The sequence below is a fragment of the Leptodactylus fuscus genome, chromosome 6 (assembly GCF_031893055.1).
Source record: "Leptodactylus fuscus isolate aLepFus1 chromosome 6, aLepFus1.hap2, whole genome shotgun sequence".
NCBI lineage: Eukaryota > Metazoa > Chordata > Amphibia > Anura > Leptodactylidae > Leptodactylus > Leptodactylus fuscus.
The window spans coordinates 86204859-86230625 of NC_134270.1; the positions used below are offsets into that span (position 1 = coordinate 86204859).

The 25767-nt window shown below is 45.4% G+C and overlaps 1 protein-coding gene across 3 annotated transcripts in view; it reads right to left on the minus strand.

Annotated features, from left to right (window-relative positions):
• The window catches only part of LOC142208353 (sulfotransferase 2B1-like), a 57284-nt gene that overhangs the window by 16941 nt on the left and 14576 nt on the right, over positions 1–25767 (minus strand). For all 3 annotated transcript variants that reach the window (XM_075276805.1, XM_075276804.1, XM_075276803.1), the window contains exons 2-4: positions 21404–21547; positions 19967–20178; positions 2770–2896 (exon numbers count right to left, since the gene is read on the minus strand). In XM_075276805.1, coding sequence (XP_075132906.1) covers positions 2770–2896; positions 19967–20178; positions 21404–21539 — 475 coding nt within the window. In that variant the 5' untranslated portion in view covers positions 21540–21547. The remainder of the gene's footprint in view (positions 1–2769; positions 2897–19966; positions 20179–21403; positions 21548–25767) is intronic.

The following is a 25767-nucleotide window of genomic DNA, read 5'->3' on the forward strand; positions in this document are numbered from 1 at the left end:
CACACATTCAGCACTGCTTCATCAAGCCAATACAATGCATTAGCCAGTGCTGATTGGCCAGAGTACGGAATTCGGCCAATCAGCGCTGGCCAATGCATTCTATTAGCCCGATGAAGTAGAGCTGAATGTGTGTGCTAAGCACACACATTCAGCTCTACTTCATCGGGCTAATAGAATGCATTGGCCAGCGCTGATTGGCCAGAGTACGGAACTCGACCAATCAGCGCTGGCTCTGCTGGAGGAGGCGGAGTCTAAGGTCGGACCTGAATGGAGACTGGTGTGGAGCGATCTTAGACTCCGCCTCCTCCAGCAGAGCCAGCGCTGATTGGCCGAATTCCGTACTCTGGCCAATCAGCACTGGCTAATGCATTGTATTGGCGTGATGAAGCAGTGCTGAATGTGTGTGCTTAGCACACACATTCAGCTCTACTTCATCGGGCTAATAGAATGCATTGGCCAGCGCTGATTGGCCGAATTCCGTACTCTGGCCAATCAGTGCTGGCCAATGCATTCTATTAGCTTGATGAAGCAGAGTGTGCACAAGGGTTCAAGCGCACCCTCGGCTCTGATGTAGGAGAGCCGAGGGTGCACTTGAACCCTTGTGCACCCTCAGCTCTGCTACATCAGAGCCGAGGGTGCGCTTGAACCCTTGTGCACACTCTGCTTCATCAAGCTAATAGAATGCATTGGCCAGCGCTGATTGGCCAATGTATTCTATTAGCCTGATGAAGTAGAGCTGAATGTGTGTGCTAAGCACACACATTCAGCTCTACTTCATCGGGCTAATAGAATGCATTGGCCAGCGCTGATTGGCCAGAGTACGGAACTCGACCAATCAGCGCTGGCTCTGCTGGAGGAGGCGGAGTCTAAGATCGCTCCACACCAGTCTCCATTCAGGTCCGACCTTAGACTCCGCCTCCTCCAGCAGAGCCAGCGCTGATTGGCCGAATTCCGTACTCTGGCCAATCAGCACTGGCTAATGCATTGTATTGGCTTGATGAAGCAGTGCTGAATGTGTGTGCTTAGCACACACATTCAGCTCTACTTCATCGGGCTAATAGAATGCATTGGCCAATCAGCGCTGGCCAATGCATTCTATTAGCGTGAACTGAGTTTGCACAGGGGTTCTAGTGCACCCTCGGCTCTGCTACATCAGATTGCTACATCTGATGTAGCAGTGCCGAGTGTGCATCAGATGTGTAGTTGAGCAAAACTGACTCAGCACTGCTAAGTATGCATTCGCATAGGAATGCATTGGCCAGCCTTCGGCCAATCAGCGCTGGCTCTGCCGGAGGAGGCGGAGTCTAAGGTCGGACCTGAATGGAGACTGGTGTGGAGCGACCTTAGACTCCGCCTCCTCCAGCAGAGCCAGCGCTGATTGGCCGAATTCCGTACTCTGGCCAATCAGCACTGGCTAATGCATTGTATTGGCTTGATGAAGCAGTGCTGAATGTGTGTGCTTAGCACACACATTCAGCTCTACTTCATCGGGCTAATAGAATGCATTGGCCAATCAGCGCTGGCCAATGCATTCTATTAGCGTGAACTGAGTTTGCACAGGGGTTCTAGTGCACCCTCGGCTCTGCTACATCAGATTGCTACATCTGATGTAGCAGTGCCGAGTGTGCATCAGATGTGTAGTTGAGCAAAACTGACTCAGCACTGCTAAGTCTCTGCATTCGCATAGGAATGCATTGGCCAGCCTTCGGCCAATCAGCGCTGGCTCTGCCGGAGGAGGCGGAGTCTAAGGTCGGACCTGAATGGAGACTGGTGTGGAGCGATCTTAGACTCCGCCTCCTCCAGCAGAGCCAGCGCTGATTGGTCGAGTTCCGTACTCTGGCCAATCAGCGCTGGCCAATGCATTCTATTAGCCCGATGAAGTAGAGCTGAATGTGTGTGCTTAGCACACACATTCAGCTCTACTTCATCAGGCTAATAGAATACATTGGCCAATCAGCGCTGGCCAATGCATTCTATTAGCTTGATGAAGCAGAGTGTGCACAAGGGTTCAAGCGCACCCTCGGCTCTGATGTAGCAGAGCTGAGGGTGCACAAGGGTTCAAGTGCACCCTCGGCTCTCCTACATCAGAGCCGAGGGTGCGCTTGAACCCTTGTGCAGCCTCGGCTCTGCTACATCAGAGCCGAGGGTGCGCTTGAACCCTTGTGCACACTCTGCTTCATCAAGCTAATAGAATGCATTGGCCAGCACTGATTGGCCAGAGTACGGAATTCGGCCAATCAGCGCTGGCCAATGCATCCCTATGGGAAAAAGTTTATCTCACAAAAATCACAATTACACACCCGATAGAGCCCCAAAAAGTTATTTTTAATAACATTCCCCCCTAAATAAAGGTTATCCCTAGCTATCCCTGCCTGTACAGCTATCCCTGTCTCATAGTCACAAAGTTCACATTCTCATATGACCCGGATTTGAAATCCACTATTCGTCTAAAATGGAGGTCACCTGATTTCGGCAGCCAATGACTTTTTCCAATTTTTTTCAATGCCCCCAGTGTCGTAGTTCCTGTCCCACCTCCCCTGCGCTGTTATTGGTGCAAAAAAGGCGCCAGGGAAGGTGGGAGGGGAATCGAATTTTGGCGCACTTTACCACGTGGTGTTCGATTCGATTCGAACATGGCGAACACCCTGATATCCGATCGAACATGTGTTCGATAGAACACTGTTCGCTCATCTCTAATGATAATCTGATATCATTTGTTTTTAAGGGACACATACAGTATGTATGGTTGCATAAGTTTTAATTACTTACTATTTCCTGATAAGAAATCTTTAAGACAATGATCCATACTTTCTGGATCTTTATAGAATACGCTCATTTTGGAAAAATAATATAGAGAGACAGCAGTATCTTTAGGATCTCTGATCGTATATATGACCTAAAAAAGATGTTACAAACAGAAAAAAATAAATAAAAATTTTTCTTTGTACATTTATAAAATACAGATGGTTTAATCATGTGGCTCAATCTAGTAAAATCTGAATTATGATTTACAGCTGGGGTATGCTTCCCTATACAAGAAGAATTTTATAAAACAGGATATTAAAACTAAATGTATTATTAAAAAAGAGACTGACGATGGGATATGATATATATATATATATATATATATATATATATGTATGTATATATTTATATATATACGTTCAAGATTACCGTTTACATTAAAATACAAGTAACACAATCTTTATTGTTGCTGATTATAAAATAGATAATCAGTTTGTTGTTTTGTCATTCGTGACTAGAGATGGGTGAACAAAACAGAATAATTGGTGATTTGTCTCAGTTAAAATAGAAAAGAGACGAGACAAGTGTCTGATATTCACAGTGATGTCCTGGCATCACTTGAAATCACCTGACAGCCTCTCAGCCAATAGTCAGTAGTAGGTGGACACCTTACAATCAGGGGTGAACCTGCCCCTTTCGCCACCCGAGGCGAACTACAGAAAGACGCCGCCCCCCCCCCCCCTTTCCTGGTGGAGTGGAGGGGGCGTGGTGAAGTGCAGGGGGCAGGGCTTAGCGCCGTTCGCCGGCAGAGAGCAGGCACGGAGACGACCTGCTCTCTGCCTGAGCGTGAGGGAAGGATGCTGGAGCAGCGCTGCTCCAGTGGCCTCCCCAAACCACCACTCGGTGCTAAGTCAGTCCAGGACAGCTTGTCCTGGACTGGCTTAGGTAACCAAAAATGCCGCCCTCCCTGGGGCCCTGGCATAGCACCGTCTGAAGCACTCACTTCAGGTCGCCTCATGGGAGGTGCGGCGCTGCTTACAATGCTAATCACTTTTACAGTATATAAGATGCTATCTGCAGGAACACAAGGCATTTCAGTGATGGTGAAACTAAGGGATGGATGTGTTATTTCTCACTGCATGACCCAAAGCAATACAAAGCACTGACAGCAGCAAAACTTGCAATATTGCTAGAGAGTAGGAGAAGTAGAACAAAGTTAGATTTAGTCAGATTTAATAAATTACAGGCAGGGCAGGTGTTAGTGGTGTGGGGGCAAACTAGGCAATTGCCCAGGTCCCCCAACTCCAAAGGGGCCTCCGGGATCCGCAGCACCAGACGTTTGGTCTGGTGCTCCGGATCAGGGGAGCCCTAGTTACACATGTATTGGCGTGCTATGCTCGCCAATGATGTGTACATGAAGATCTATGATAGAAACAGGGAGCTGCAGCCTCTGCTCTACATAGATCACTACACAGAAGATGACAAAGGATCTGTAGTGATGTCATCACAGGTCCTTCTGCGGAGTCCACAGCAGGGAGAGAGACTTTAGCCTCAGGACTCAGCAGGGAGCCAGGTAAGGTGAGTAAAAGCTTTATTATTTTTCTGACAAATTATAGGGGTTTATTACTAATAAAGGGGGCCGATATTTACTAATAGGTATTAGTTTTAATACTTTCAGGGCTACTTATAAGAGGATTTATTGTTAATAACCCTAGGGGAGCTATTATATAAGGGGGATAGTTCCCCTAGCTTTATTAACAATAGATCATCCTCATAACCACCTTTCCCCATTTATTATGAATATCTCCTTTATATAATACCCCCTTATATAATAGTTCCCCTAGACTATATCTCCCTATATTATAAAAATGAATTTCTGTCTGTCTGTCTGTCTGTCTGTGCTCTAATGCGAACCAAACGACTGAACCGATCTTCACCAAATTTGGTACAGAGATACTTCAGATATCCGGGAAGGTTTAAGAGGAGACTCCAACTCGCTCGGACATACCGTTGCTGAGATACAGCATTTCAAACACAGTGCCCCCCCTTAGCCAATACAAACCTGCAAGTCTTTCACTCATATTCCAACTGCAATACACACGGTCACTCCACATGCACAATACAACACTGATATCCAAACTGAGATACACGCATCAGAGGATTAGATACACAGATCAGCACACAGTACCACATGTTAGAGGATTAGATACACGGGTCTGCACACAGTCCCACAAACCAGAGAATTAAATACGCACTTCTGCACACAGTTCCACACACTGAAGGATTAGATAAGTGCGTCTGCACACGGTTCCACATACCGAAGGATTAGGTACAGGCATCTACACACAGTTCCACACTCCAGAGGATTAGATACGCACGTCTGCACAGAGTACCACATGCCGTAGGATTAGCTACACATGTCTACACACAGTACCACATGCCATAGGATTACATACACGCGTCTGCACACAGTACCACACAGGGGAGGATTAGATACATGTGTCTTCACAAAGTTGTACACGCCAGAGGATTAGATACACGCGTCTGCACACAGTACCACATGCCGTAGGATTAGATACGCGCCTCTTCACACAATACCACACAGGGGAGGATTAGATACACGAGTCTTCACACAGTTGTACACGCCATAGGATTAGATACACGCGTCTGCACACAGTACCATATGCCGTAGGATTAGATACGCACCTCTTCACACAATACCACACAGGGGAGGATTAGATACACGTGTCTTCACACAGTTGTGTTATGTCAGTCCAGGTAGCTGCAACGGGGCTAAGGGATAGCAGTAGGGAATCTCGCCCTGCACTACTCCCACTAGCTATCCCGGTCCCTGCCTCACGGGTGTGGGTCGGCTGTACTCAGGCTAAGCCTGACCCCGACAGCTCCTCTCTCACTGATACCGTAGGCCTAGAGGGAAGTGGGAGAAGGAATGCCCTATAAGATCTCTAGGGACTGGAGACTAAAGGGGGTCACCCCTAACGAACAAGTGAAGCTGCTACTGACAGGGACTGACAAGGGTGTGCGCTGACTAACAACACAAGCAGCACACAGGAAAAATGTGGGAAAGGATTCCCCCAAACCAATATGGGAAGGAACCTTACACTAGGAAACAAACACAGGGAAACTGAGTAGAAATCAAAGGATAAGGCAATTCACTCACACAGTCAATTATACACAGAGGGAGGATTGGTGAACACAGAAGGGAAAACACACAAACCAACTCGTTCACCCAAACCTCCCAAAAACCAACCACGGAACTTCCTCTATCCCAGATAACCACCTACTCCTCCTGCTAAGGCCTAGCTCTGTAAAAGCGACACTCAGCACAGAACCATGGGAGGCATGGGTTTAAATACAGAGTAGAGACCACTCCTCCCAGGTGCAAATGGGAGGACAGACTAATCAACCAGGAGATAAAGCTGCCTACCATCAGTGCGCACGTGCAAGTCAGAAGGTGTGCACCAATACTCACGACAGGACAACCCCGCAGCACCAGGATGCCACCCCAGACACTGCGCAGCCAAAAACTCCCCAGGTAAGAAAAATAGAAAGTAAAGTACCTAAATACTCCTAACAGGATCCTCCCCTCAAGGAGAAGACTCCGGATTCTCTAGGAGCATCCTTCTTCGGGAACTCCTTGTGGAATTTCTCCACGAGTCTGGGGGCTGACATATCCGACTCCAGGACCCAAGAATTATCCTCAGGACCGTATCCCTTCCATGCCACCAGATACCGTAGCTTCCCCCGAACATATTTGCTATCCAGAACTCGGGATATCTCATACTCCCCGGACTCAGAAACTGGTGGAACCTTAACTGGAGACGTTCCCTTCTTGGCCTTCTTTAACAAGGAGACATGGAAGACCCGGTTTATCTTCCACCTTTTAGGTAGTTGCAGCTGCGCCGCCACTTCATTTACTATCTTGATGATCTTAAAAGGACCCACAAACCTGGGACCCAGCTTCTTGCTAGGAACCTTCAACCTGATATTCTTGGTGGACAACCAAACCATCTCACCAGGGAAGAACTGCTACTCTCCTCTCTTCCGATCCGCCTGGACCTTAGCCTGGTGCGACGCCCGCACCAGATTCTCTCGGATACGGGACCATACCCCTTGCAGCTTTTTAGAAAATAGCTCCTCCTCCGGAACTGGGGAAGAAATGGAAGAAAATACTCCGAAAACAGGATGTCTACCACCGGAGCAAAAAAAAGGTGTGGTACCTGTGGCATTGGAATGATGGTTGTTTAGGGAAAATTCTGCCAGGGGGAGAAAGGCAGCCCAATTATTCTGGTTCTCTCGAACAAAACACCTCAAAAACTGTTCCACATCCTGATTCTTCCTCTCTGTTTGTCCGTTAGACTCTGGGTGAAACCCGGAGGAAAACGACAGTGTAACTCCCAACCTGCTGCAAAAAGCCCGCCAGAATTTAGCCACAAATTGCGGTCCCCTGTCCGAAACGATCAGGAAGACCATGCAACCTTACAATTTCTTTAATAAACGCTTCTGATAGTGTCTTGGCACATGGCAGCCTGGAAAACGGGATCAAATGGCACATTTTCGTGAAGCGGTCAACGACTACCCAAATGACCGTGAAACCCTTAGACACCGGAAGGCCCGTGATGAAATCCATAGACAGATGAGTCCAAGGTGCCTTAGGAGGTTCCAATGGATGTAGAAGACCGTGGGGACGGGTATGCGACGCCTTGGCTCTTGCACAGACCGAACAATTTTGAACAAACTGCAAGACCTCCTTACTCCACCCTGGCCACCAAAAATTCCTAGACACCAATCTCATGGTCTCTGAAACCCCCGGGTGACCAGCAAGAACCGACTCGTGACACTCCCTCAGGAGACTTTGTCGGAGAGTAGTTGGGACAAAAAGCTTGTTTCTAGGTATCTTGGAAGGTGCAGCGTGTTGCGCTTCGATCAAGGCCTTCTCCAATTTCGCGCCCAATACTGCTACCACCACTCCATCCCCAAGGATAGTGGCAGGCGTCTCTCGTTCCTCCTCAGTCGACATATACCGGGATAAAGCATCAGCCTTAACATTCTTTGAACCCGGCACATAAGTCACGTTAAAATGGAACCGCGCAAAAAATAGAGCCCATCTGGCCTGCCGTGCATTTAATCTCTTCGCCGACCCAAGATAAATCAAATTCTTGTGGTCAGTAAATACCTGGACTGGCCTTCTGGCCCCCTCCAGGAAATGACGCCAATGTTCGAATGCTAGTTTTATTGCTAGTAGTTCCCTATCTCCGATGTCATAATTCCGTTCAGAGGCAGAGAATTTCTTAGAAAAGAAGGCACAGGGATGCGTACCCTCCTCGAACTCCTGAGAAAGTACTGCTCCCACCCCCACCGAGGAGGCATCCACCTCCACTCGGAAGGCCAACCTCTCATCCGGCTGTCTCAAAATGGGAGCGGACGAGAATCGCTTCTTCAGTTCTTCAAACACAGCTAGCGCCTCTGGCGACCACTTAGCACAGTCAGCCCCCTTCTTAGTCAAGTCCGAGATGGGTTTCACAACCTCAGAAAATCCCTTGATAAACTGGCGATAATAGTTGGAGAACCCCAAGAACCGTTGGACCGCCTTTAGGTTCTCGGGTCGCGGCCACTCCAAGACTGCCCTGACCTTCTCAGGGTCCATCTCGAACCCCTTGTCCGATAGGATATAGCCAAGGAAACATAATTTATTGACCGCGAACACACATTTCTCCAGCTTAGCACTTAATTGGTTAACCCTCAGGAGATCTAAAACCTCTCTTACTCTCTCCCAATGAGTCTCCAAATCCGGGGTGTAAATGAGTATATCGTCCAGATAGACCACAACCCCCCTCCCTATGACGGCACTTAGTACATCATTAATAAAATTCTGAAAAAACGCAGGCGCATTGGTTAGACCGAAAGGCATCACAAGATTCTCAAAGTGTCCTAGGGGTGTGTTAAACGCTGTTTTCCACTCATCCCCCTTCTTGATTCTCAGCAAGTTATACGCCCCACGTAAATCTATTTTACTAAACCAGCGGGATCCCGTAATCTGGCTGAATAGATCCGAGATCAACGGAATGGGATAGGGATTCCGCACCGTGATTTTGTTAATCTCCCTAAAATGCAAACAAGGGCGCAACCCACCATCTTTCTTCTTTACAAAGAAAAACCCCACTGCTACTGGGGACTAAGATGGGCGAATATGCCCCACCTCTAGACTCCCCTCAATATACTCTTTGAGCGCCTCCCTCTCCGGAATAGTGAGATTGTACAACCTTGTCTTGGGTAACACTGCATTTGGTATAAATTTAATCGAGCAATCATAGGTGCGATGTGGTGGTAATGTCTTGGCTGCCCTTTCCTCAAAGACCTCCCTGAACTCACATATTTCTTGAGGCAAATTGTCTATAGACAAAGACATAACGGATATGGGCAGACATCGACCATTACACCCCTGCCCCCAAGAAACTACTGACTCGGTCTCCCAGTTGATAATAGGGTTATGCTGCTTCAGCCAGGGCCACCCCAAAACTACTTGTGCTGGTAACTTAGACAACAAGAACAAGTCAATCTCTTCCCTGTGGCCACCCACAATAAACTCCAAACCCTCCACCTGTTTGGAGATGACAGCTTGCTGTAGAGGGGTCTTATCAATAGCCCACACCGGTATCTGAGACTCCAAGACCAAAGGACTCACCCTTAATTGCTCACAAAACTCTGAGTCAATAAGGTTGACTGCCGAACCACAATCAACCAAAATCCGGCACTTCTGCCCATTTACCCATCCTTCAAGGGTCAACCCGGCAGTCTGAGTACAGGAAATATGCACACCTCCCTCCTTAGTAGGTTTTCTCCCTTTACCCTCAATAGACCTGGGGTTATTACTCTCCTTGGCGAACCATTCTCTGGAGGGGCATACCCTTGCTACATGTCCCATCCCTCCACACACAAAACAGCGTACTGTGCGGGACCCTTCACTCTTGGGTCTTGCACTTCGCACAGTGGCCCCAATCTGCATGGGTTGGTCCCCCGGGTCCTCTCTAAAAACAGAGAATTGAGGAGGGCTAAGCCCCCCAGGACTCTTGTCTCCACGCTCCCGGAGGCGCCGTCCAACTCTGATTGCCAGCTGCATGGCCTCATCTAGATCTCCCGGAACAGGGTGAGAAACTAGATGGTCTTTAACCTGTTCTGAGAGCCCTGTCTCAAACTGACTAAGTAGAGCGGGGTCATTCCAGTGTACTTCTGCTGCCCACCTACGAAACTCTGTGCAATATTTCTCTATAGCGTGATCCCCTTGCACCAAACGTCGTAGGTTATACTCAGCCGTGCGTACCCTGTCTGGGTCGTCATAAAGTAACCCCATTGTGGAGAAAAACGCCTCTACAGTTAGTAAGCAAGCTGAGTCGGCTGGTAACGAATGTGCCCAGATGAGGGGATCATCTCTCAATAAAGTAATAATAATCCCAACTCTCTGTACCTCAGAACCAGAGGAAACCGGCCGTAGCCGGAAATACAAAAGACAGTCCTTTTGAAATCGGAAAAAATCTGACCTCTTACCTCGGAAGGGTTCAGGTAAGCTGACTTTTGGCTCCAGAGGCCGACCCACAGGGGCGCTACTCACCTGCCTCTGTATGCCCTCCACCTGAGAGGCTGTGTGTTGAGCCAACTGCTGTAACTGAGATACGCCAGAAGCTTGGATGGCATCCATTCGTAGCTTGATCCCCTCCATCTCAGTGGAAATCTGCTGCACCGGCTGGTACAACTGTTTCAGGTCCGTCATAATGCAAACGAACCTTTTTTTTTTTTTTTTTTTACCGACTGAGTGTACTGTTATGTCAGTCCAGGTAGCTGCAACGGGGCTAAGGAATAGCAGAAGGGAATCTCGCCCTGCACTACTCCCACTAGCTATCCCGGTCCCTGCCTCACGGGTGTGGGTCGGCTGTTCTCAGGCTAAGCCTGACCCCGACAGCTCCTCTCTCACTGATACCGTAGGCCTAGAGGGAAGTGGGAGAAGGAATGCCCTATAAGATCTCTAGGGACTGGAGACTAAAGGGGGTCACCCCTAACGAACAAGTGAAGCTGCTACTGACAGGGACTGACAAGGGTGTGCGCTGACTAACAACACAAGCAGCACACAGGAAAAATGTGGGAAAGGATTCCCCCAAACCAATATGGGAAGGAACCTTACACTAGGAAACAAACACAGGGAAACTGAGTAGAAATCAAAGGATAAGGCAATTCACTCACACAGTCAATTATACACAGAGGGAGGATTGGTGAACACAGAAGGGAAAACACACAAACCAACTAGTTCACCCAAACCTCCCAAAAACCAACCACGGAACTTCCTCTATCCCAGATAACCACCTACTCCTCCTGCTAAGGCCTAGCTCTGTAAAAGCGACACTCAGCACAGAACCATGGGAGGCATGGGTTTAAATACAGAGTAGAGACCACTCCTCCCAGGTGCAAATGGGAGGACAGACTAATCAACCAGGAGATAAAGCTGCCTACCAGCAGTGCGCGCGTGCAAGTCAGAAGGTGTGCACCAATACCCACAACAGGACAACCCCGCAGCGCCAGGATGCCACCCCAGACACCGCGCAGCCAAAAACTCCCCAGGTAAGAAAAATAGAAAGTAAAGAACCTAAATACTCCTAACAAGTTGTACACGCCATAGGATTAGATACACGCGTCTGCACACAGTACCATATGCCGTAGGATTAGATACGCGCCTCTTCACACTACCACACAGGGGAGGATTAGATACACGTGTCTTCACACAGTTGTACACACCATAGGATTAGATACACGCGTCTGCACACAGTCCCAAACACCAGAGGATTAAATACGCACTTCTCCACACAGTTCCACACACTGAAGGATTTGATACGTGTGTCTGCACATGGTTCCACATGCCGAAGGATTAGATACAGGCGTCTACACACAGTTCCACACTCCAGAGGATTAGATACGCACATCTGCACATATTTGTACACGCCATAGGATTAGATACACGCGACTGCACAGAGTACCACAGGCCTTAGGATTAGATACACGCGTCTACACACAGTTCCACACTCCAGAAGATTAGATACGCGCGTCTGCACACAGTTGTACACGCCATAGGATTAGATACACGCGTCTGCACACAGTACCACATGCAGTAGGATTAGATACGCGCGTCTACACATAGTTCCACACGCCGAAGGATTAGATACGCGCCTCTTCACACAATACCACACAGGGGAGGATTAGATACGTGTGTATGCACACAGTACCACACTTTGGAGGATTAGATACATGCCTCTGCACACAGTACCAGATGCCATAGGATTAGATACGCGCGTCTGCACACAGTACCACATGCCGGGGGATTGGATACACGCGTCTGCACACAGTTCCACACGCCGTAGGATTAGATACGCGCCTCTTCACACAATACCACACAGGAGAGGATTAGATACATATGTCTTCACACAGTTGTACACGCCATAGGATTAGATACACGCGTCTGCACACAGTACCACATGCCGTAGGATTAGATACGTGCCTTTTCACACAATACCATAAAGGGGAGGATTAGATACACGTGTCTTCACACAGTTGTACACGCCATAGGATTAGATACGCGCGTCTACACACAGTACCACATGCCGTAGAATTAGATACACGGGTCTGCACACAGTCCCACACACCAGTGGATTAAATACGCACTTCTGCACACAGTTCCACACACTGAAGGATTTGATACGTGCGTCTGCACACGTTCCACATGCCGAAGGATTAGATACGCGCATCTACACATAGTTACATACGCCGAAGGATTAGATACGCGCATCTACACATAGTTACATACGCCGAAGGATTAGATACGCGCATCTACACATAGTTACATACGCCGAAGGATTAGATACGCGCCTCTTCACACAATACCACACAGGGGAGGATTAGATACGTGTGTGTGCACACAGTACCACACTTTGGAGGATTAGATACATGCCTCTGCAAACAGTACCACAAGTCAGAGAATTAGATACGCGTCTCCGCACACAGTACCACGCGGGGGAGGATTAGATACACGCGTCTGCACACAGTACCACACGGGGGAGGATTAGATACGCACATCTACACACACTACCACATGCCATAGGATTAGATACGTCTGCACACAGTACCACATGCTGGGGAATTGGATACGCGCGTCTACACACAGTTCCACATGCCATAGGATTAGATACGCGCCTCTTCACACAATACCACACAGGGGAGGATTAGATACACGTGTCTTCACACAGTTGTACACGCCATAGGATTAGATACACACGTCTGCACACAGTACCACATGCCGTAGGATTAGATACTTGCATCTAAACACAGTACTACATGGGGAAGGATTAGATACGTGCATCTGCACACAGTACCACACGCTGGAGGATTAGATATGTGCATCTGCACAAAGTACCACACCAACAAGGATTAGACACTTGCATCTAAACACAGTACTACACGGGGAAGGATTAGATACAGCTTTACTCCAGGTATCCATAACAACTGATCACAGGTTTTTCACTGACATCCAAAATGAGATACACACAATCACATGACGCTTATGGACATACACACAAACCACATACAAAATACACCAGTGCAAAATTGGACAATTCTTATGGGGCCAGTACACAAACATAAAATGTAATATACCCGTGCGAAGCCGGGTCCTCCCTCTAGTTTATTATAAATAGCTTCCATATACAGTCCTATGAAAAAGTTTGGGCACCCCTATTAATCTTAATCATTTTTAGTTCTAAATATTTTGGTGTTTGCAGCAGCCATTTCAGTTTGATATATCTAATAACTGATGGACACAGTAATATTTCAGGATTGAAATGAGGTTTATTGTACTAACAGAAAATGCGCAATATGCATTAAACCAAAATTTGACCGGTGCAAAAGTATGGGCACCTCAACAGAAAAGTGACATTAATATTTAGTACATCCTCCTTTTGCAAAGATAACAGCCTCTAGTCGCTTCCTGTAGCTTTTAATCAGTTCCTGGATCCTGGATAAAGGTATTTTGGACAAACAATTCAAGTTCAGTTAAGTTAGATGGTCGCCGAGCATGGACAGCCCGCTTCAAATCATCCCACAGATGTTCAATGATATTCAGGTCTGGGGACTGGGATGGCCATTCCAGAACATTGTAATTGTTCCTCTGCATGAATGCCTGAGGATTTGGAGTGGTGTTTTGGATCATTGTCTTGCTGAAATATCCATCCCCGGCGTAACTTCAACTTCGTCACTGATTCTTGAACATTATTCTCAAGAATCTGCTGATACTGAGTGGAATCCATGCGACCCTCAACTTTAACAAGATTCCCGATGCCGGCATTGGCCACACAGCCCCAAAGCATGATGGAACCTCCACCAAATTTTACAGTGGGTAGCATGTGTTTTTCTTGGAATGCTGTTTCTTTTTGGACGCCATGCATAACGCCTTTTTTTATAACCAAACAACTCAATTTTTGTTTCCAAAATGAAGCTGCCTTGTCCAAATTTGCTTTTTCATACCTCAGGCAACTCTATTTGTGGCGTACGTGCAGAAACGGCTTCTTTCTCATCACTCTCCCATACAGCTTCTATTTGTGCAAAGTGCGCTGTATAGTTGACCGATGCACAGTGACACCATCTGCAGCAAGATGATGCTGCAGCTCTTTGGAGGTGGTCTGTGGATTGTCCTTGACTGTTCTCACCATTCTTCTTCTCTGCCTTTCTGATATTTTTCTTGGCCTGCCACTTCTGGGCTTAACAAGAACTGTCCCTGTGGTCTTCCATTTCCTTACTATGTTCCTCACAGTGGAAACTGACAGGTTAAATCTCTGAGACAACGTTTTGTATCCTTCCCCTGAACAACTATGTTGAACAATCTTTGTTTTCAGATCATTTGAGAGCGGGCTGTCCATGTTCGGCGACCATCAAACTTAACTGAACTTGAATTGTTTTGTAGAAAGAAATGGTCCAAAATACCTTCATCCAGGATCCAGGAACTGATTAAAAGCTACAGGAAGCGACTAGAGGCTGCTATCTTTGCAAAAGGAGGATCTACTAAATATTAATGTCACTTTTCTGTTGAGGTGCCCATACTTTTGCACTGGTCAAATTTTGGTTTAATGCATATTGCACATTTTCTGTTAGTACAATAAACCTCATTTCAATCCTGAAATATTACTGTGTCCATCAGTTATTAGATATATCAAACTGAAATGGCTGCTGCAAACACCAAAATATTTAGAACTAAAAATGATTAAGATTAATAGGGGTGCCCAAACTTTTTCATAGGACTGTATCTCTATATTATAAAAATGAATTCTTGTCTGTCTGTCTGTCCGTTCTCTAATGCGAACCAAACGACTGGACCGATCTTCACCAAATTTGGTACAGAGATACTTCAGATATCCGGGAAGGTTTAAGACGAGACTCCAACTCGTTCGGACGTACCGTTGCTGAGATACAGCATTCCAAACACAGTGCCCCCCCCCCCCACCTTAGCCAATACAAACCTTCAAGACTTTCACTCATATTCCAACTGCAATACACACGGTGACTCCACATGCACAATACAACACTGATATCCAAACTGAGATACACGCATCAGAGGATTAGATACACAGATCAGCACACAGTATCACACGCCAGAGGATTAGATACACGGGTCTGCACACAGTTCCACACACTGAAGAATTTGATACGTGCATCTGCACACGGTTCCACAAGCTGAAGGATTAGATACAGGCGTCTACACACAGTTCCACACTCCAGAGGATTAGATACGCGCGTCTGCACACATTTGTACACACCATAGGATTAGATACACGCATCTACACAGAGTACCACATGCCGTAGGATTAGATACACACGTCTACACACAGTTCCACACTCCAGAGGATTAGATACATGCTTCTGCACACAGTACCTCATGCCTCTTCACAGAATACCACACAGGGGAGGATTAGATACGTGCATCTGCACACAGTACCACACGACCGAGGGTTAGATGTGCGCGTCTGCACACAGTTACACACGCTGAAGGATTAGATACATGTGTCTGCACAGAGTACCACATGCCGTAAGATTAGATACACGCGTCTACACACAGTTCCACACGCCGTAGGATTAGATACATGCCTCTTCACACAATACCACACGGGGGAGGATAAGATACACACATCTGCACACAGTTCAACACGCTGGAGGATTAGATACACATGTCTTCACATAGCACCACCACAGAGGATTAGATACGCGTTTCTACACACAGTATCACACGGGGAAGGATTAGATATGTGCTTCTGCACACAGTACCACACGCCAAAGGATTGGATATGCACATCTGCACACAGTTCCATACGCCGGAGGATTAGAAACGCACGTCTGCACACTGTACCACATGCCGTAGTATTAGATACGTGCATCTGCACACAGTTTCACACGCCGGAGGATTAGATACGTGCATCTGCACACAGTACCATACGCCGGGGGATTGGATACATGCGTCTGCACACAATACCATATGCCGTAGGATTAGATACGTGCGTCTGCTTACAGATCCACGCGCCAGAGGAATAAATACATGCATCTTCACACAGTTGTACACGCGATAGGATTAGATACACACGTCTGCATACAGTACCACATGCTGTAGGATTAGATACACGCGTCTACACACAGTTCCACATGCCGTAGGATTAGATACGCGCCTCTTCACACAATACCACACAGGGGAGGATTAGATACGTGCATCTGAACACAGTACCACACTTTGGAGGATTAGATACAGGCCTCTGCACACAGTACCACATGCCAGAGAATTAGATACGCGTTTCAGCACACAGTTCCACATGGGGAGGATTAGATACGCGCATCTGCACACAGTATCACACGCCAGAGTCATTAGATATGCGCGTCTGCACACAGTTTCACTTACTGGAGGATTAGATACACGCCTCTTCACACAATACCACACGCCGGAGGATTAGATATGTGCATCTGCACAAAGTACCACACCAACAAGGATTGGATACTTGCATCTAAACACAGTACTACACAGGGAAGGATTAGATACAGCTTTACTCCAGGTATCCATAACAACTGATCACAGGTTTTTCACTGACATTCAAAATGAGATACACATAATCACATGACGCTTACGGACATACACACAAATCACATACAAAATAAATCAGTGTAAAATTGGACAATTCTTATGGGGCCACTACACAAACATGAAATGTAATATACCCGTGCGAGGCCGGGTCCTCCCTCTAGTTATTAATAAAGATATATCTCTCTATATTATAAAAATGAATTCTTGTCTGTCTGTCTGTCTGTTCTCTAATGCGAACCAAACGACTGGACTGATCTTCACCAAATTTGGTACAGAGATACTTCAGATATCCGGGAAGGTTTAAGACAAGACTCCAACTCGCTCGGACGTACCGTTGCTGAGATACAGCATTCCAAACACAGTGCCCCCTCCCCTTAGCCAATACAAACCTGCAAGACTTTCACTCATATTACAACTGCAATACACACGGTCACTACACATGCACAATACAACACTGATATCCAAACTGAGATACACGCATCAGAGGATTAGATACACAGATCAGCACACAGTATCACACGCCAGAGGATTAGATACACGCGTCTGCACACAGTCCCACAAACCAGAGGATTAAATACGCGCTTCTGCACACAGTTCCACACACTGAAGGATTTGATACATGCGTCTGCACACAGTTCCACATGCCGAAGGATTAGATACACATGTCTGCACAAAGTACCACACGCCGGGGGATTGGATACATGCATCTGCACACAATACCACATGCCAAAGGATTGGATACACGCATCTGCACACAGTTCCACACACCAGAGCATAAGATATGCACGTCTGCACACAGTACCACATGTCGTCGGATTAGATACGCGCATCCACACACAGTTCCACACTCCAGAGGATTAGATACACGCATCTGCAGACAGTTGTACACGCCATAGGATTAGATACACGTGTCTGCACACAGTTCCACACACCAGAGCATAAGATATGCACATCTGCACACGGTACCACATGCCGTAGGATTAGATACACGCGCCTACACACAGTTCCACACGCCATAGGATTAGATACACGCCTCTTCACACAATACCACACAGGGGAGGATTAGATACGTGTGCCTGCATACAGTACCACACTTTGGAGGATTAGATACATGCCTCTGCACACAGTACCACAAGCCAGAGAATTAGATACGCGTCTCAGCACACAGTACCACACAGGGAGGACTAGATTCACGCATCTGCACACAGTACAACACGCCAGAGGATTAGATACATGCGTCTGCACACAGTAAAACATGCCGTAGGATTAGATAAGCACATCTACACATTGTTCCACACAGGGGAGGATTAGATACGTGTGTCTTCACACAGTACCACAAGCCAGAGAATTAGATATGCGTCTAAGCACACAGTACCACACGGGGAGGATTAGATACGCGCGTCTGCACACAGTACCACACGCCGCAGGATTAGATACATGCCTCTTCACACAATACCACACAGGGCAGGATTAGATACGTGTGTCTGCACACAGAACCACACTTTGGAGGATTAGATACATGCCTCTGCACACAGTACCACAAGCCAGAGAATTAGATACGCGTCTCAGCACTCAGCACCACACGCCAGAGGATTAGATACGCGCATCTGCACACAGTACCACATGCCGTAGGATTAGATACGCGCGTCTACACACAGTTACACACGCCGTAGGATTAGATACGCGCCTCTTCACACAATACCACACAAGGGAGAATTAGATACACGCATCGGCACACAGTTCCACACACCAGAGGATTAGATAAGCACGTCTGCACACAGTACCACATGCCGTAGGATTAGATACACATGTCTGCTTACAGTTCCACATGCCAGACGATGAGATATGCACATCTTCACACAGTTGTACACGCCATAGGATTAGATACACGTGTCTGCATACAGTACCACATGCTGTAGGATTAGATATGCGCGTCTACACACAGTTCCACACGCTGTAGGATTAGATACGTGCCTCTTAACACAATACCACACAGGGGAGGATTAGATACGTGGGTCTGAACACAGTACCACACTTTGGAGGTTTAGATACATGCCTCTGCACACGGTACCACATGCCAGATAATTAGATACGCATCTCAGCACACAGTACCACACTGGGGAGGATTAGATACACGCATCTGCACATAGTACCTCACGCCAGAGGATTAGATACACCTGTCTGCACACAGTACCACATGCCAGAAGATTAGATACGTGTGTCTGTACATAGTACCACATGCCGTAAGATTAGATATGCATGTCTGCACACAGTTTCACTTACCGGAGGATTAGATACATGCCTCTTCACACAATACCACACGGGGGGAGGATTAGATACACACATCTGCACACAGTACCACACGCCGGAGGATTAGATATGTGCATCTGCACACAGTACCACACCAACAAGGATTAGATACTTGAGTCTAAACATAGTACTACATGGGGAAGGATTAGATACAGCTTTACTCCAGGTATCCATAACAACTGATCACAGGTTTTTCACTGATATCCAAAATGAGATACACATAATCACATGACGCTTATGGGCATACACACAAACAACATACAAAATACACCAGTGCAAAATTGGACATTTCTTATGGGGCCACTATACAAATATAAAATGTAATATACCTGTGCGAAGCCGGGTCCTCCCTCTAGTATAGTATATGGAAACATGTTTTAAGCCAATTTATGCTGGGGTTTGTACTGAACTTGTTCAACCTGATATTAATCTTGGGACCAAGCTAAACCTGGGACCTTGGGACCAAACCTGAACTTAAATAAATCTTAAGAGGATCACCCATATCTCTTCATGACCTTTATAGTAATACACTGGGGGTTGTACTGCAACACTTTCTAGTGCATACTGTATACTATATTCACATTTGTTATTTATAAGAAAATTGGTTATGTACTATAAATTTTGAAACTATAATTGAACTGTTGAACACAACAATATCAACATTATTTTGTCACAGGCTTTATAATACTGTAGATTTCCAGCATGAGATTTACTGCATTGTTTGTGTTATTGTGTTACCTTTGCCTTAGAACCTTCAAAGGATTTCATAAAAATGTGCCTTGGCAAGTGGCTAGTGATAATACGTGGATGTTCATCACTAAGTTTCAGCTTTTGAGCAATTCCCAAGGTTTCAATCCAAGGTGCTCTATCCCAGTTTGGCACAGTCTGGTTCCAGGATGGGTCTCCATTCTTTTGGATGATACTTAAAATTTCAATCATCCAAGTAGTACCTGTTAATTGTTATTAAAGACAAATGGAAAGAAAAATCTTGTAATCTAAACACTTGCATTTAAATAATACAAATAATTTTATTTATAGTGTACCAACATATTTAACTGCACTTTATAAATCAGAAATGAGCAGACAGTATGAGACAGTGTATCAAATGTGACAGTGTATCAAAATCATTAACATATTAAACAACAGGAGTGAAGTTCCTGTGTGCTTCAGCCCCAGGAGCTGTAGGCACGATGTGATGACATCACTCACATCACGACGGCAGCTCCCTGAACAGAGGAGAGGTCAGTGTTTTATCATGTTAAATGGGGGGGAAGATGAAGGAGCATTAAACTGAAAGCAGATGAATGGGGGGACATTAAACTGGGGGAGAGGAAGTAGAACATTGAACTAGAGGGTTAGATGGGGGGCATTAAAATGGGGCAGCTGAAGGAGGATATTAAACTGGGGCATATTGAGGGGGCACTAAATTGGGGGAGATGAAGAGGAACATTACAACACTTACATGTAGTTAAATGATCATATAATGAATAGCACAATGGTAGGAATTTTAGTGCATACTAGCTCTTCAATTTTTTTTCCCATACAATAATTTACTAAGTAGCCTTCCCATCATGCCACAATTGATCAGAACTTGGACACATACCATACAAAAAAAATGAGTAGTACTACATAGCACCAAGAACAACAAATAAGAAAGAAAAGGCAAAAAACCTGACTATGCTGAGGGGCTGTAGTTTAATTGAAATTATTAAATGGAATTTCAGATGTAGATATTCCACATGTGCAGCCTGTTCAGTTACACAAGGGCATAGAGGTAGAGGAGGCCTACTGTTGCCATCGGAAATTTCTAGAACAAATTTCCTTACTCTGTGTAACAGAGTAGTCAGAAAATACTGTACATCTAGGAAAGACAAAAAACATAAAGAAAGACCCAGCCAGTTTCGTTAAATATGGCAGGACTGCCCCAGATATGTTAAAAATGTCTGCTTTAATGACCTAGATCTCCAATGAATTGAATGAGCAAACCACCAAAATGATCATGATGACAGCGACTACAAGATTGTGTGTGTCATTGGGATTTTCAGACCTGGTGACAAGTCTTCCTTACAAATAATACTGAAATGTGCAATGGACCTTATTTGTTGTTATGGGATGATTCTTGCACAGAGGCCTTTAGTTATCACTTTCTGCCGCTTATATTTAGTCAACCTTTACCTGATTTTGGATATGTAATATTAAAGATGTCATCATCTCGGACTTGAAATTCATTTTCCACAAATGCCAGATCTTCTAGAGAGCTTGACTTCTGAGGGAAAAGAGTTCCCTTGTATTCATGGTAAAGATCAGACATTTTCTTTCCTTGAAAAGAAATATATAAAAAGTAAGAATCTATATATCAAACATTAACTGGCCCACTGGGGAACCAGTGAATCACCTGACTCCACTGCTTTTTTTTAATAGGTCTGATATTGCGCAGCGTAACGATTGACTAATGCATTACAGAGTCCGCTGGAGATGGCTGGAACCCCACAGCACCGTGATAGAGATTGGGGAATGGTTGTTTCCCCAACTGCTATACGTATTGTTAATGGAAAGGGGCATGGCATGTACAGTGATCACATAACACTGGCCCCCTTTCCATTAACAATGTGTATACCAGTACTACTTTCCAATAGTAGCTGGTCTGGGAAGCTCACCTCCCCTGGAACTCCGACAGCTCAGAGCATCTTCTGTAGGGCTTATCCAGCCTGTTAATGAGGTCATAGTAATGGGGGATATTTTGCAGGGATACAGACGTTGTCCCTGTGTCGAAGCTAGGGTCCCACCCCGTATCAATGGTAAAGAAAGGAGCTTCACACGATTATGTGCCAACCAAACAAATGTGTTTATTGGTAGAGCGTGGTGGAGCTCCACCACGCTCTACCAATAAACACATTTGTTTGGTTGGCACATAATCGTGTGAAGCTCCTTTCTTTACCAGTAATGGGGGATATGAAACGCCTGTGATTGGGCCCCAGCAGTGACACCTGGATTTTATGATTTCAGTCACAGGCAAAAGAGGACCGAAGAGGATGCTGGAGACAGCCGCATGAAACGAAGATGCCCAGAGGAGGTGAGGTAAGGTGAGTATAAATGGTTGTTATCTTCCATTACCTCCCCTGGGCCTCCGACTATTATACTCTGGGGTCTGAGGTGACCCCCAGTGTATAGTATTAGCATTAAAACTATTCAGAGTGCTGAACCCCATGAATATTCAACAAAATTTGAGGGGTTTGCGTGGGGGTTTAAGCGGCCTAAAGGGAGTCTATCTTTGCCAAAAGTCATTTTTACCTCAGCACACATTGGAATAGCCTTTAGAAAGGCTAGTCTACTGCTACTTTTCCTTCTTGTATTCTCTCAACCATTTGTTCTAAAACTGCTTTGTTTTCTTATACAAATGAGCATCCAGAGAACCAGGGGTGTTCCGCAGTGCTCCGAGCACCCCTCCTGTCATGCCTTGTACACTGCCCCTTGGAAGTTTGTGCTCTGTCTCTCCTTCTCTGTTCTAGAAATTGGGCCGAGCACTGCCCTCTGATGCTGCGCTGTTCAAGCTAAAATCTCAGGCATGCGCAATACTGCTCTGGGAAACATCAGTATAGCCAATGTTGCTGTACTAAGTACCGGAGCACACCTTCAGTGCTCCAGGAACTGTGGTTGTTGACACACATCATTTTATTAGTTTGCTTAGACAGCTTAGGTGTTCTATAGCTCCTGATGAACCTGCTTTCTAATGCAGGTTGAAACGCCGCATTGAGCATATGACATAAGCACAGAGCACAATATTTGACCACAATGTTTTATTTGTTCAGTCAATGGGGACAATTAGTAGCGGCAGAAACATAGCATTTTTGTGTTAGGAGCTAATAGTAGTGTTAGTGCTGATAGCCGCTGCCTGCGTGTGATTTGTATGCTATACACTGGCCAGACTATTCAGCCATTTCCCCGCATTGGTACGTTTAGTTGGGGGGGGGGGGGCTTATGTAGATGTGTTGATACAAATTTTGAATTGCTGTTCATAGTACTACTACTCATTGACTTTGTAATATATGTATTAATAGTGGGAGCTGACGCTGTTAGAGATAGGGGATTTGAATCATAGTTCCCGTGTCCTAGCTATCGTTTGATGGATGCATTTAACTCCCCATGTTGGGATATTTTATTACTACCCTCTGAGTGTGTGCGTGAATATAGCCCTATACAGAGAAGTCTAGGGCGTGGCAGGTGTTTAGGTTTAGTGTCTAGAACTATACTGATACAGTGTCTAGAACTACACAGCCTTATATACATATACAAATTACACACAAAAACTCACATACAGATGTATATAAACACACATTATGAACACACATAACGATTATCTACAAATACATAGAACAGTGGAAACCCCCCAAAATTACCCCATTTTGGAAACTACACACCTGAAGGAATTTATCAAGGAGTATAGTAAGCACTTTGACCCTACAGGTGTTATGCAAAATTGGGTCAGGAAAATGGCAAGCAATATTTTTTTTCTCTTGGTTGTTTTAACCAAAATTTCTGCATTTCCAAAAGGGGTTAAAAGAGAAAACACTCCCCACAATTTAAGGATTTTCTAACAACGACAGAAATACACCACATGTGGATGTAACATGATCCATGGGCACGCTGTAAGGTCCAGAACAGAAGGAGAACTATTGGGATTTTGGAGAGCAGATTTTGCTGGATTCTGTTTTAGGCACCATTTCACATCTGCAGAGACCCTGAAGTGCCCCTGAAGCCCCATTTTGGAAACTAGACCCCTCAAGGAAATTATCACGTGGTGTAGTGAGCACATGTGTATCATAGATTTTTTTTTTTTACCATTAAGACGTGTACTTTTTTTAAACAATAAAATGTCCCAAAATTTTCATCTTCACAAGAGGATAAAGGAGAAATTACACCCTATATTTTGTACCTCTGCACATAACAATACCCCATATGTGCTGGTACCCTGATGTACTGGCACATGGCAGCACTCGGAATGGAAAAGGCCATAACTGAGTTTTGGAGGCCAGATTTTGCAGGAATAGTTTTCAGGTACCATGTCCCATTTGCAGAGTCCTCAAGGTGCCTAAACAGTGAAAACCCCTAAAATGTGTTCACATTACAGGAGTTTCACAGAATTTTTAACCATTTGAAAAAGTACTTCTTATATAATAAAATGGCACCTTGACCCCAAATTTTTCATCTTCACAAGGGGTTAAAAGAGACGAAGCATCTATTATTAGTTAGGCAATTTTTCCCAACTAAAGAAATGCCACACATGCAGGTGTAAACTGCAATATGGTCACAGTGGGACAGATCAATATTTGGAGGGCAGATTTTGCTGTAACAGGTTTTAGTTTCCATGTCGCATCTGCAGAGGTCTTGAAGTGCCAGAACAGTGGAAACTCTCCAAAATGTACAGAAGTTTCACAGAATTAACCATTTGGATGTGATAATGAATAATTACTTTGTTCTACAATAAAATGTTACTTTGGCCCTAAATTTTTCATCTTCACAAGAGGTTAAAGGTGAAAATCATGTATTATTTGTTAAGCAATTTCTCCTGACTAAAAAAATGCCCCACGTGTCGGAGTAAAGACTGAGAAGAGACAGAACAATATTTGGAGGATGAATTTTGATATAATAGTTTTTAGGTACTATGTCACATGTGCTGTGCCCCTGAAGTGCCAGAACAGTGGAAACCGCCAAGAAATGACCCTGGTTTGGAAATTAAACCCCTTAAAAATTTATCAAGGGGTATGGCAATTCATTTTCTAGAAATTACTGCACAATAGAGGAAGAAAGGTGAATCTGTGCAGAGTACATTGCAGTATAAGAAGATGTTGTAAAATTGCGCTCTTTGGCATTAACTCAACTCGCCGTGTTTGGAGGAAGAGCAATGCCTACAACCTAAAGAACACTGTCCCCACTGGCAAGCATGAAGGTGGAAACATTATGTTTTGGGGTGTTTTTCTGCTAAGGGTACAGGACTACTTCACTGCATCAATGGGAGAATGGATGGAGCCATGTACCGTAAAATCCTGAGTGACCACCTCCTTCCCTCAGCCAGGACATAAAGATGTCCGACTTTTCAAGCAGACAGCAAAACCCGACATGTAGGTTTTTTTTGTCCGCTTGAAAAGTCAGACATCTTTACAAACGGACAGCTAAGGATAGGCATGGAGTGCAAAAGAACGCACCCGATCACCATTTAAATGAATGAAAAGTGTCACGGACACAGCTAGTGTCCGCTCCGAATGTCCGTGAGAGATTTTGAACGGAAACAGAGATTTTTGAACGCCCCCTAAGGAGATATCTTAAATGGTATTCAAGCTCTCTATACCGCTTTGGCTAAAGTTTGGGTAAATAATACTCTTTCCCACCCATTTTCAATAACTAATGGGACAAGACCTGTTTTGTTTTGTTGTGTCCTGTTTTGTAACTAATATTTAAGATGAGATAATTAGAGATGAGTGAGTAGTGTTCGATCGAGTAGGTGTTCGATTGAATACTACGGTATTCAAAATAATCATACT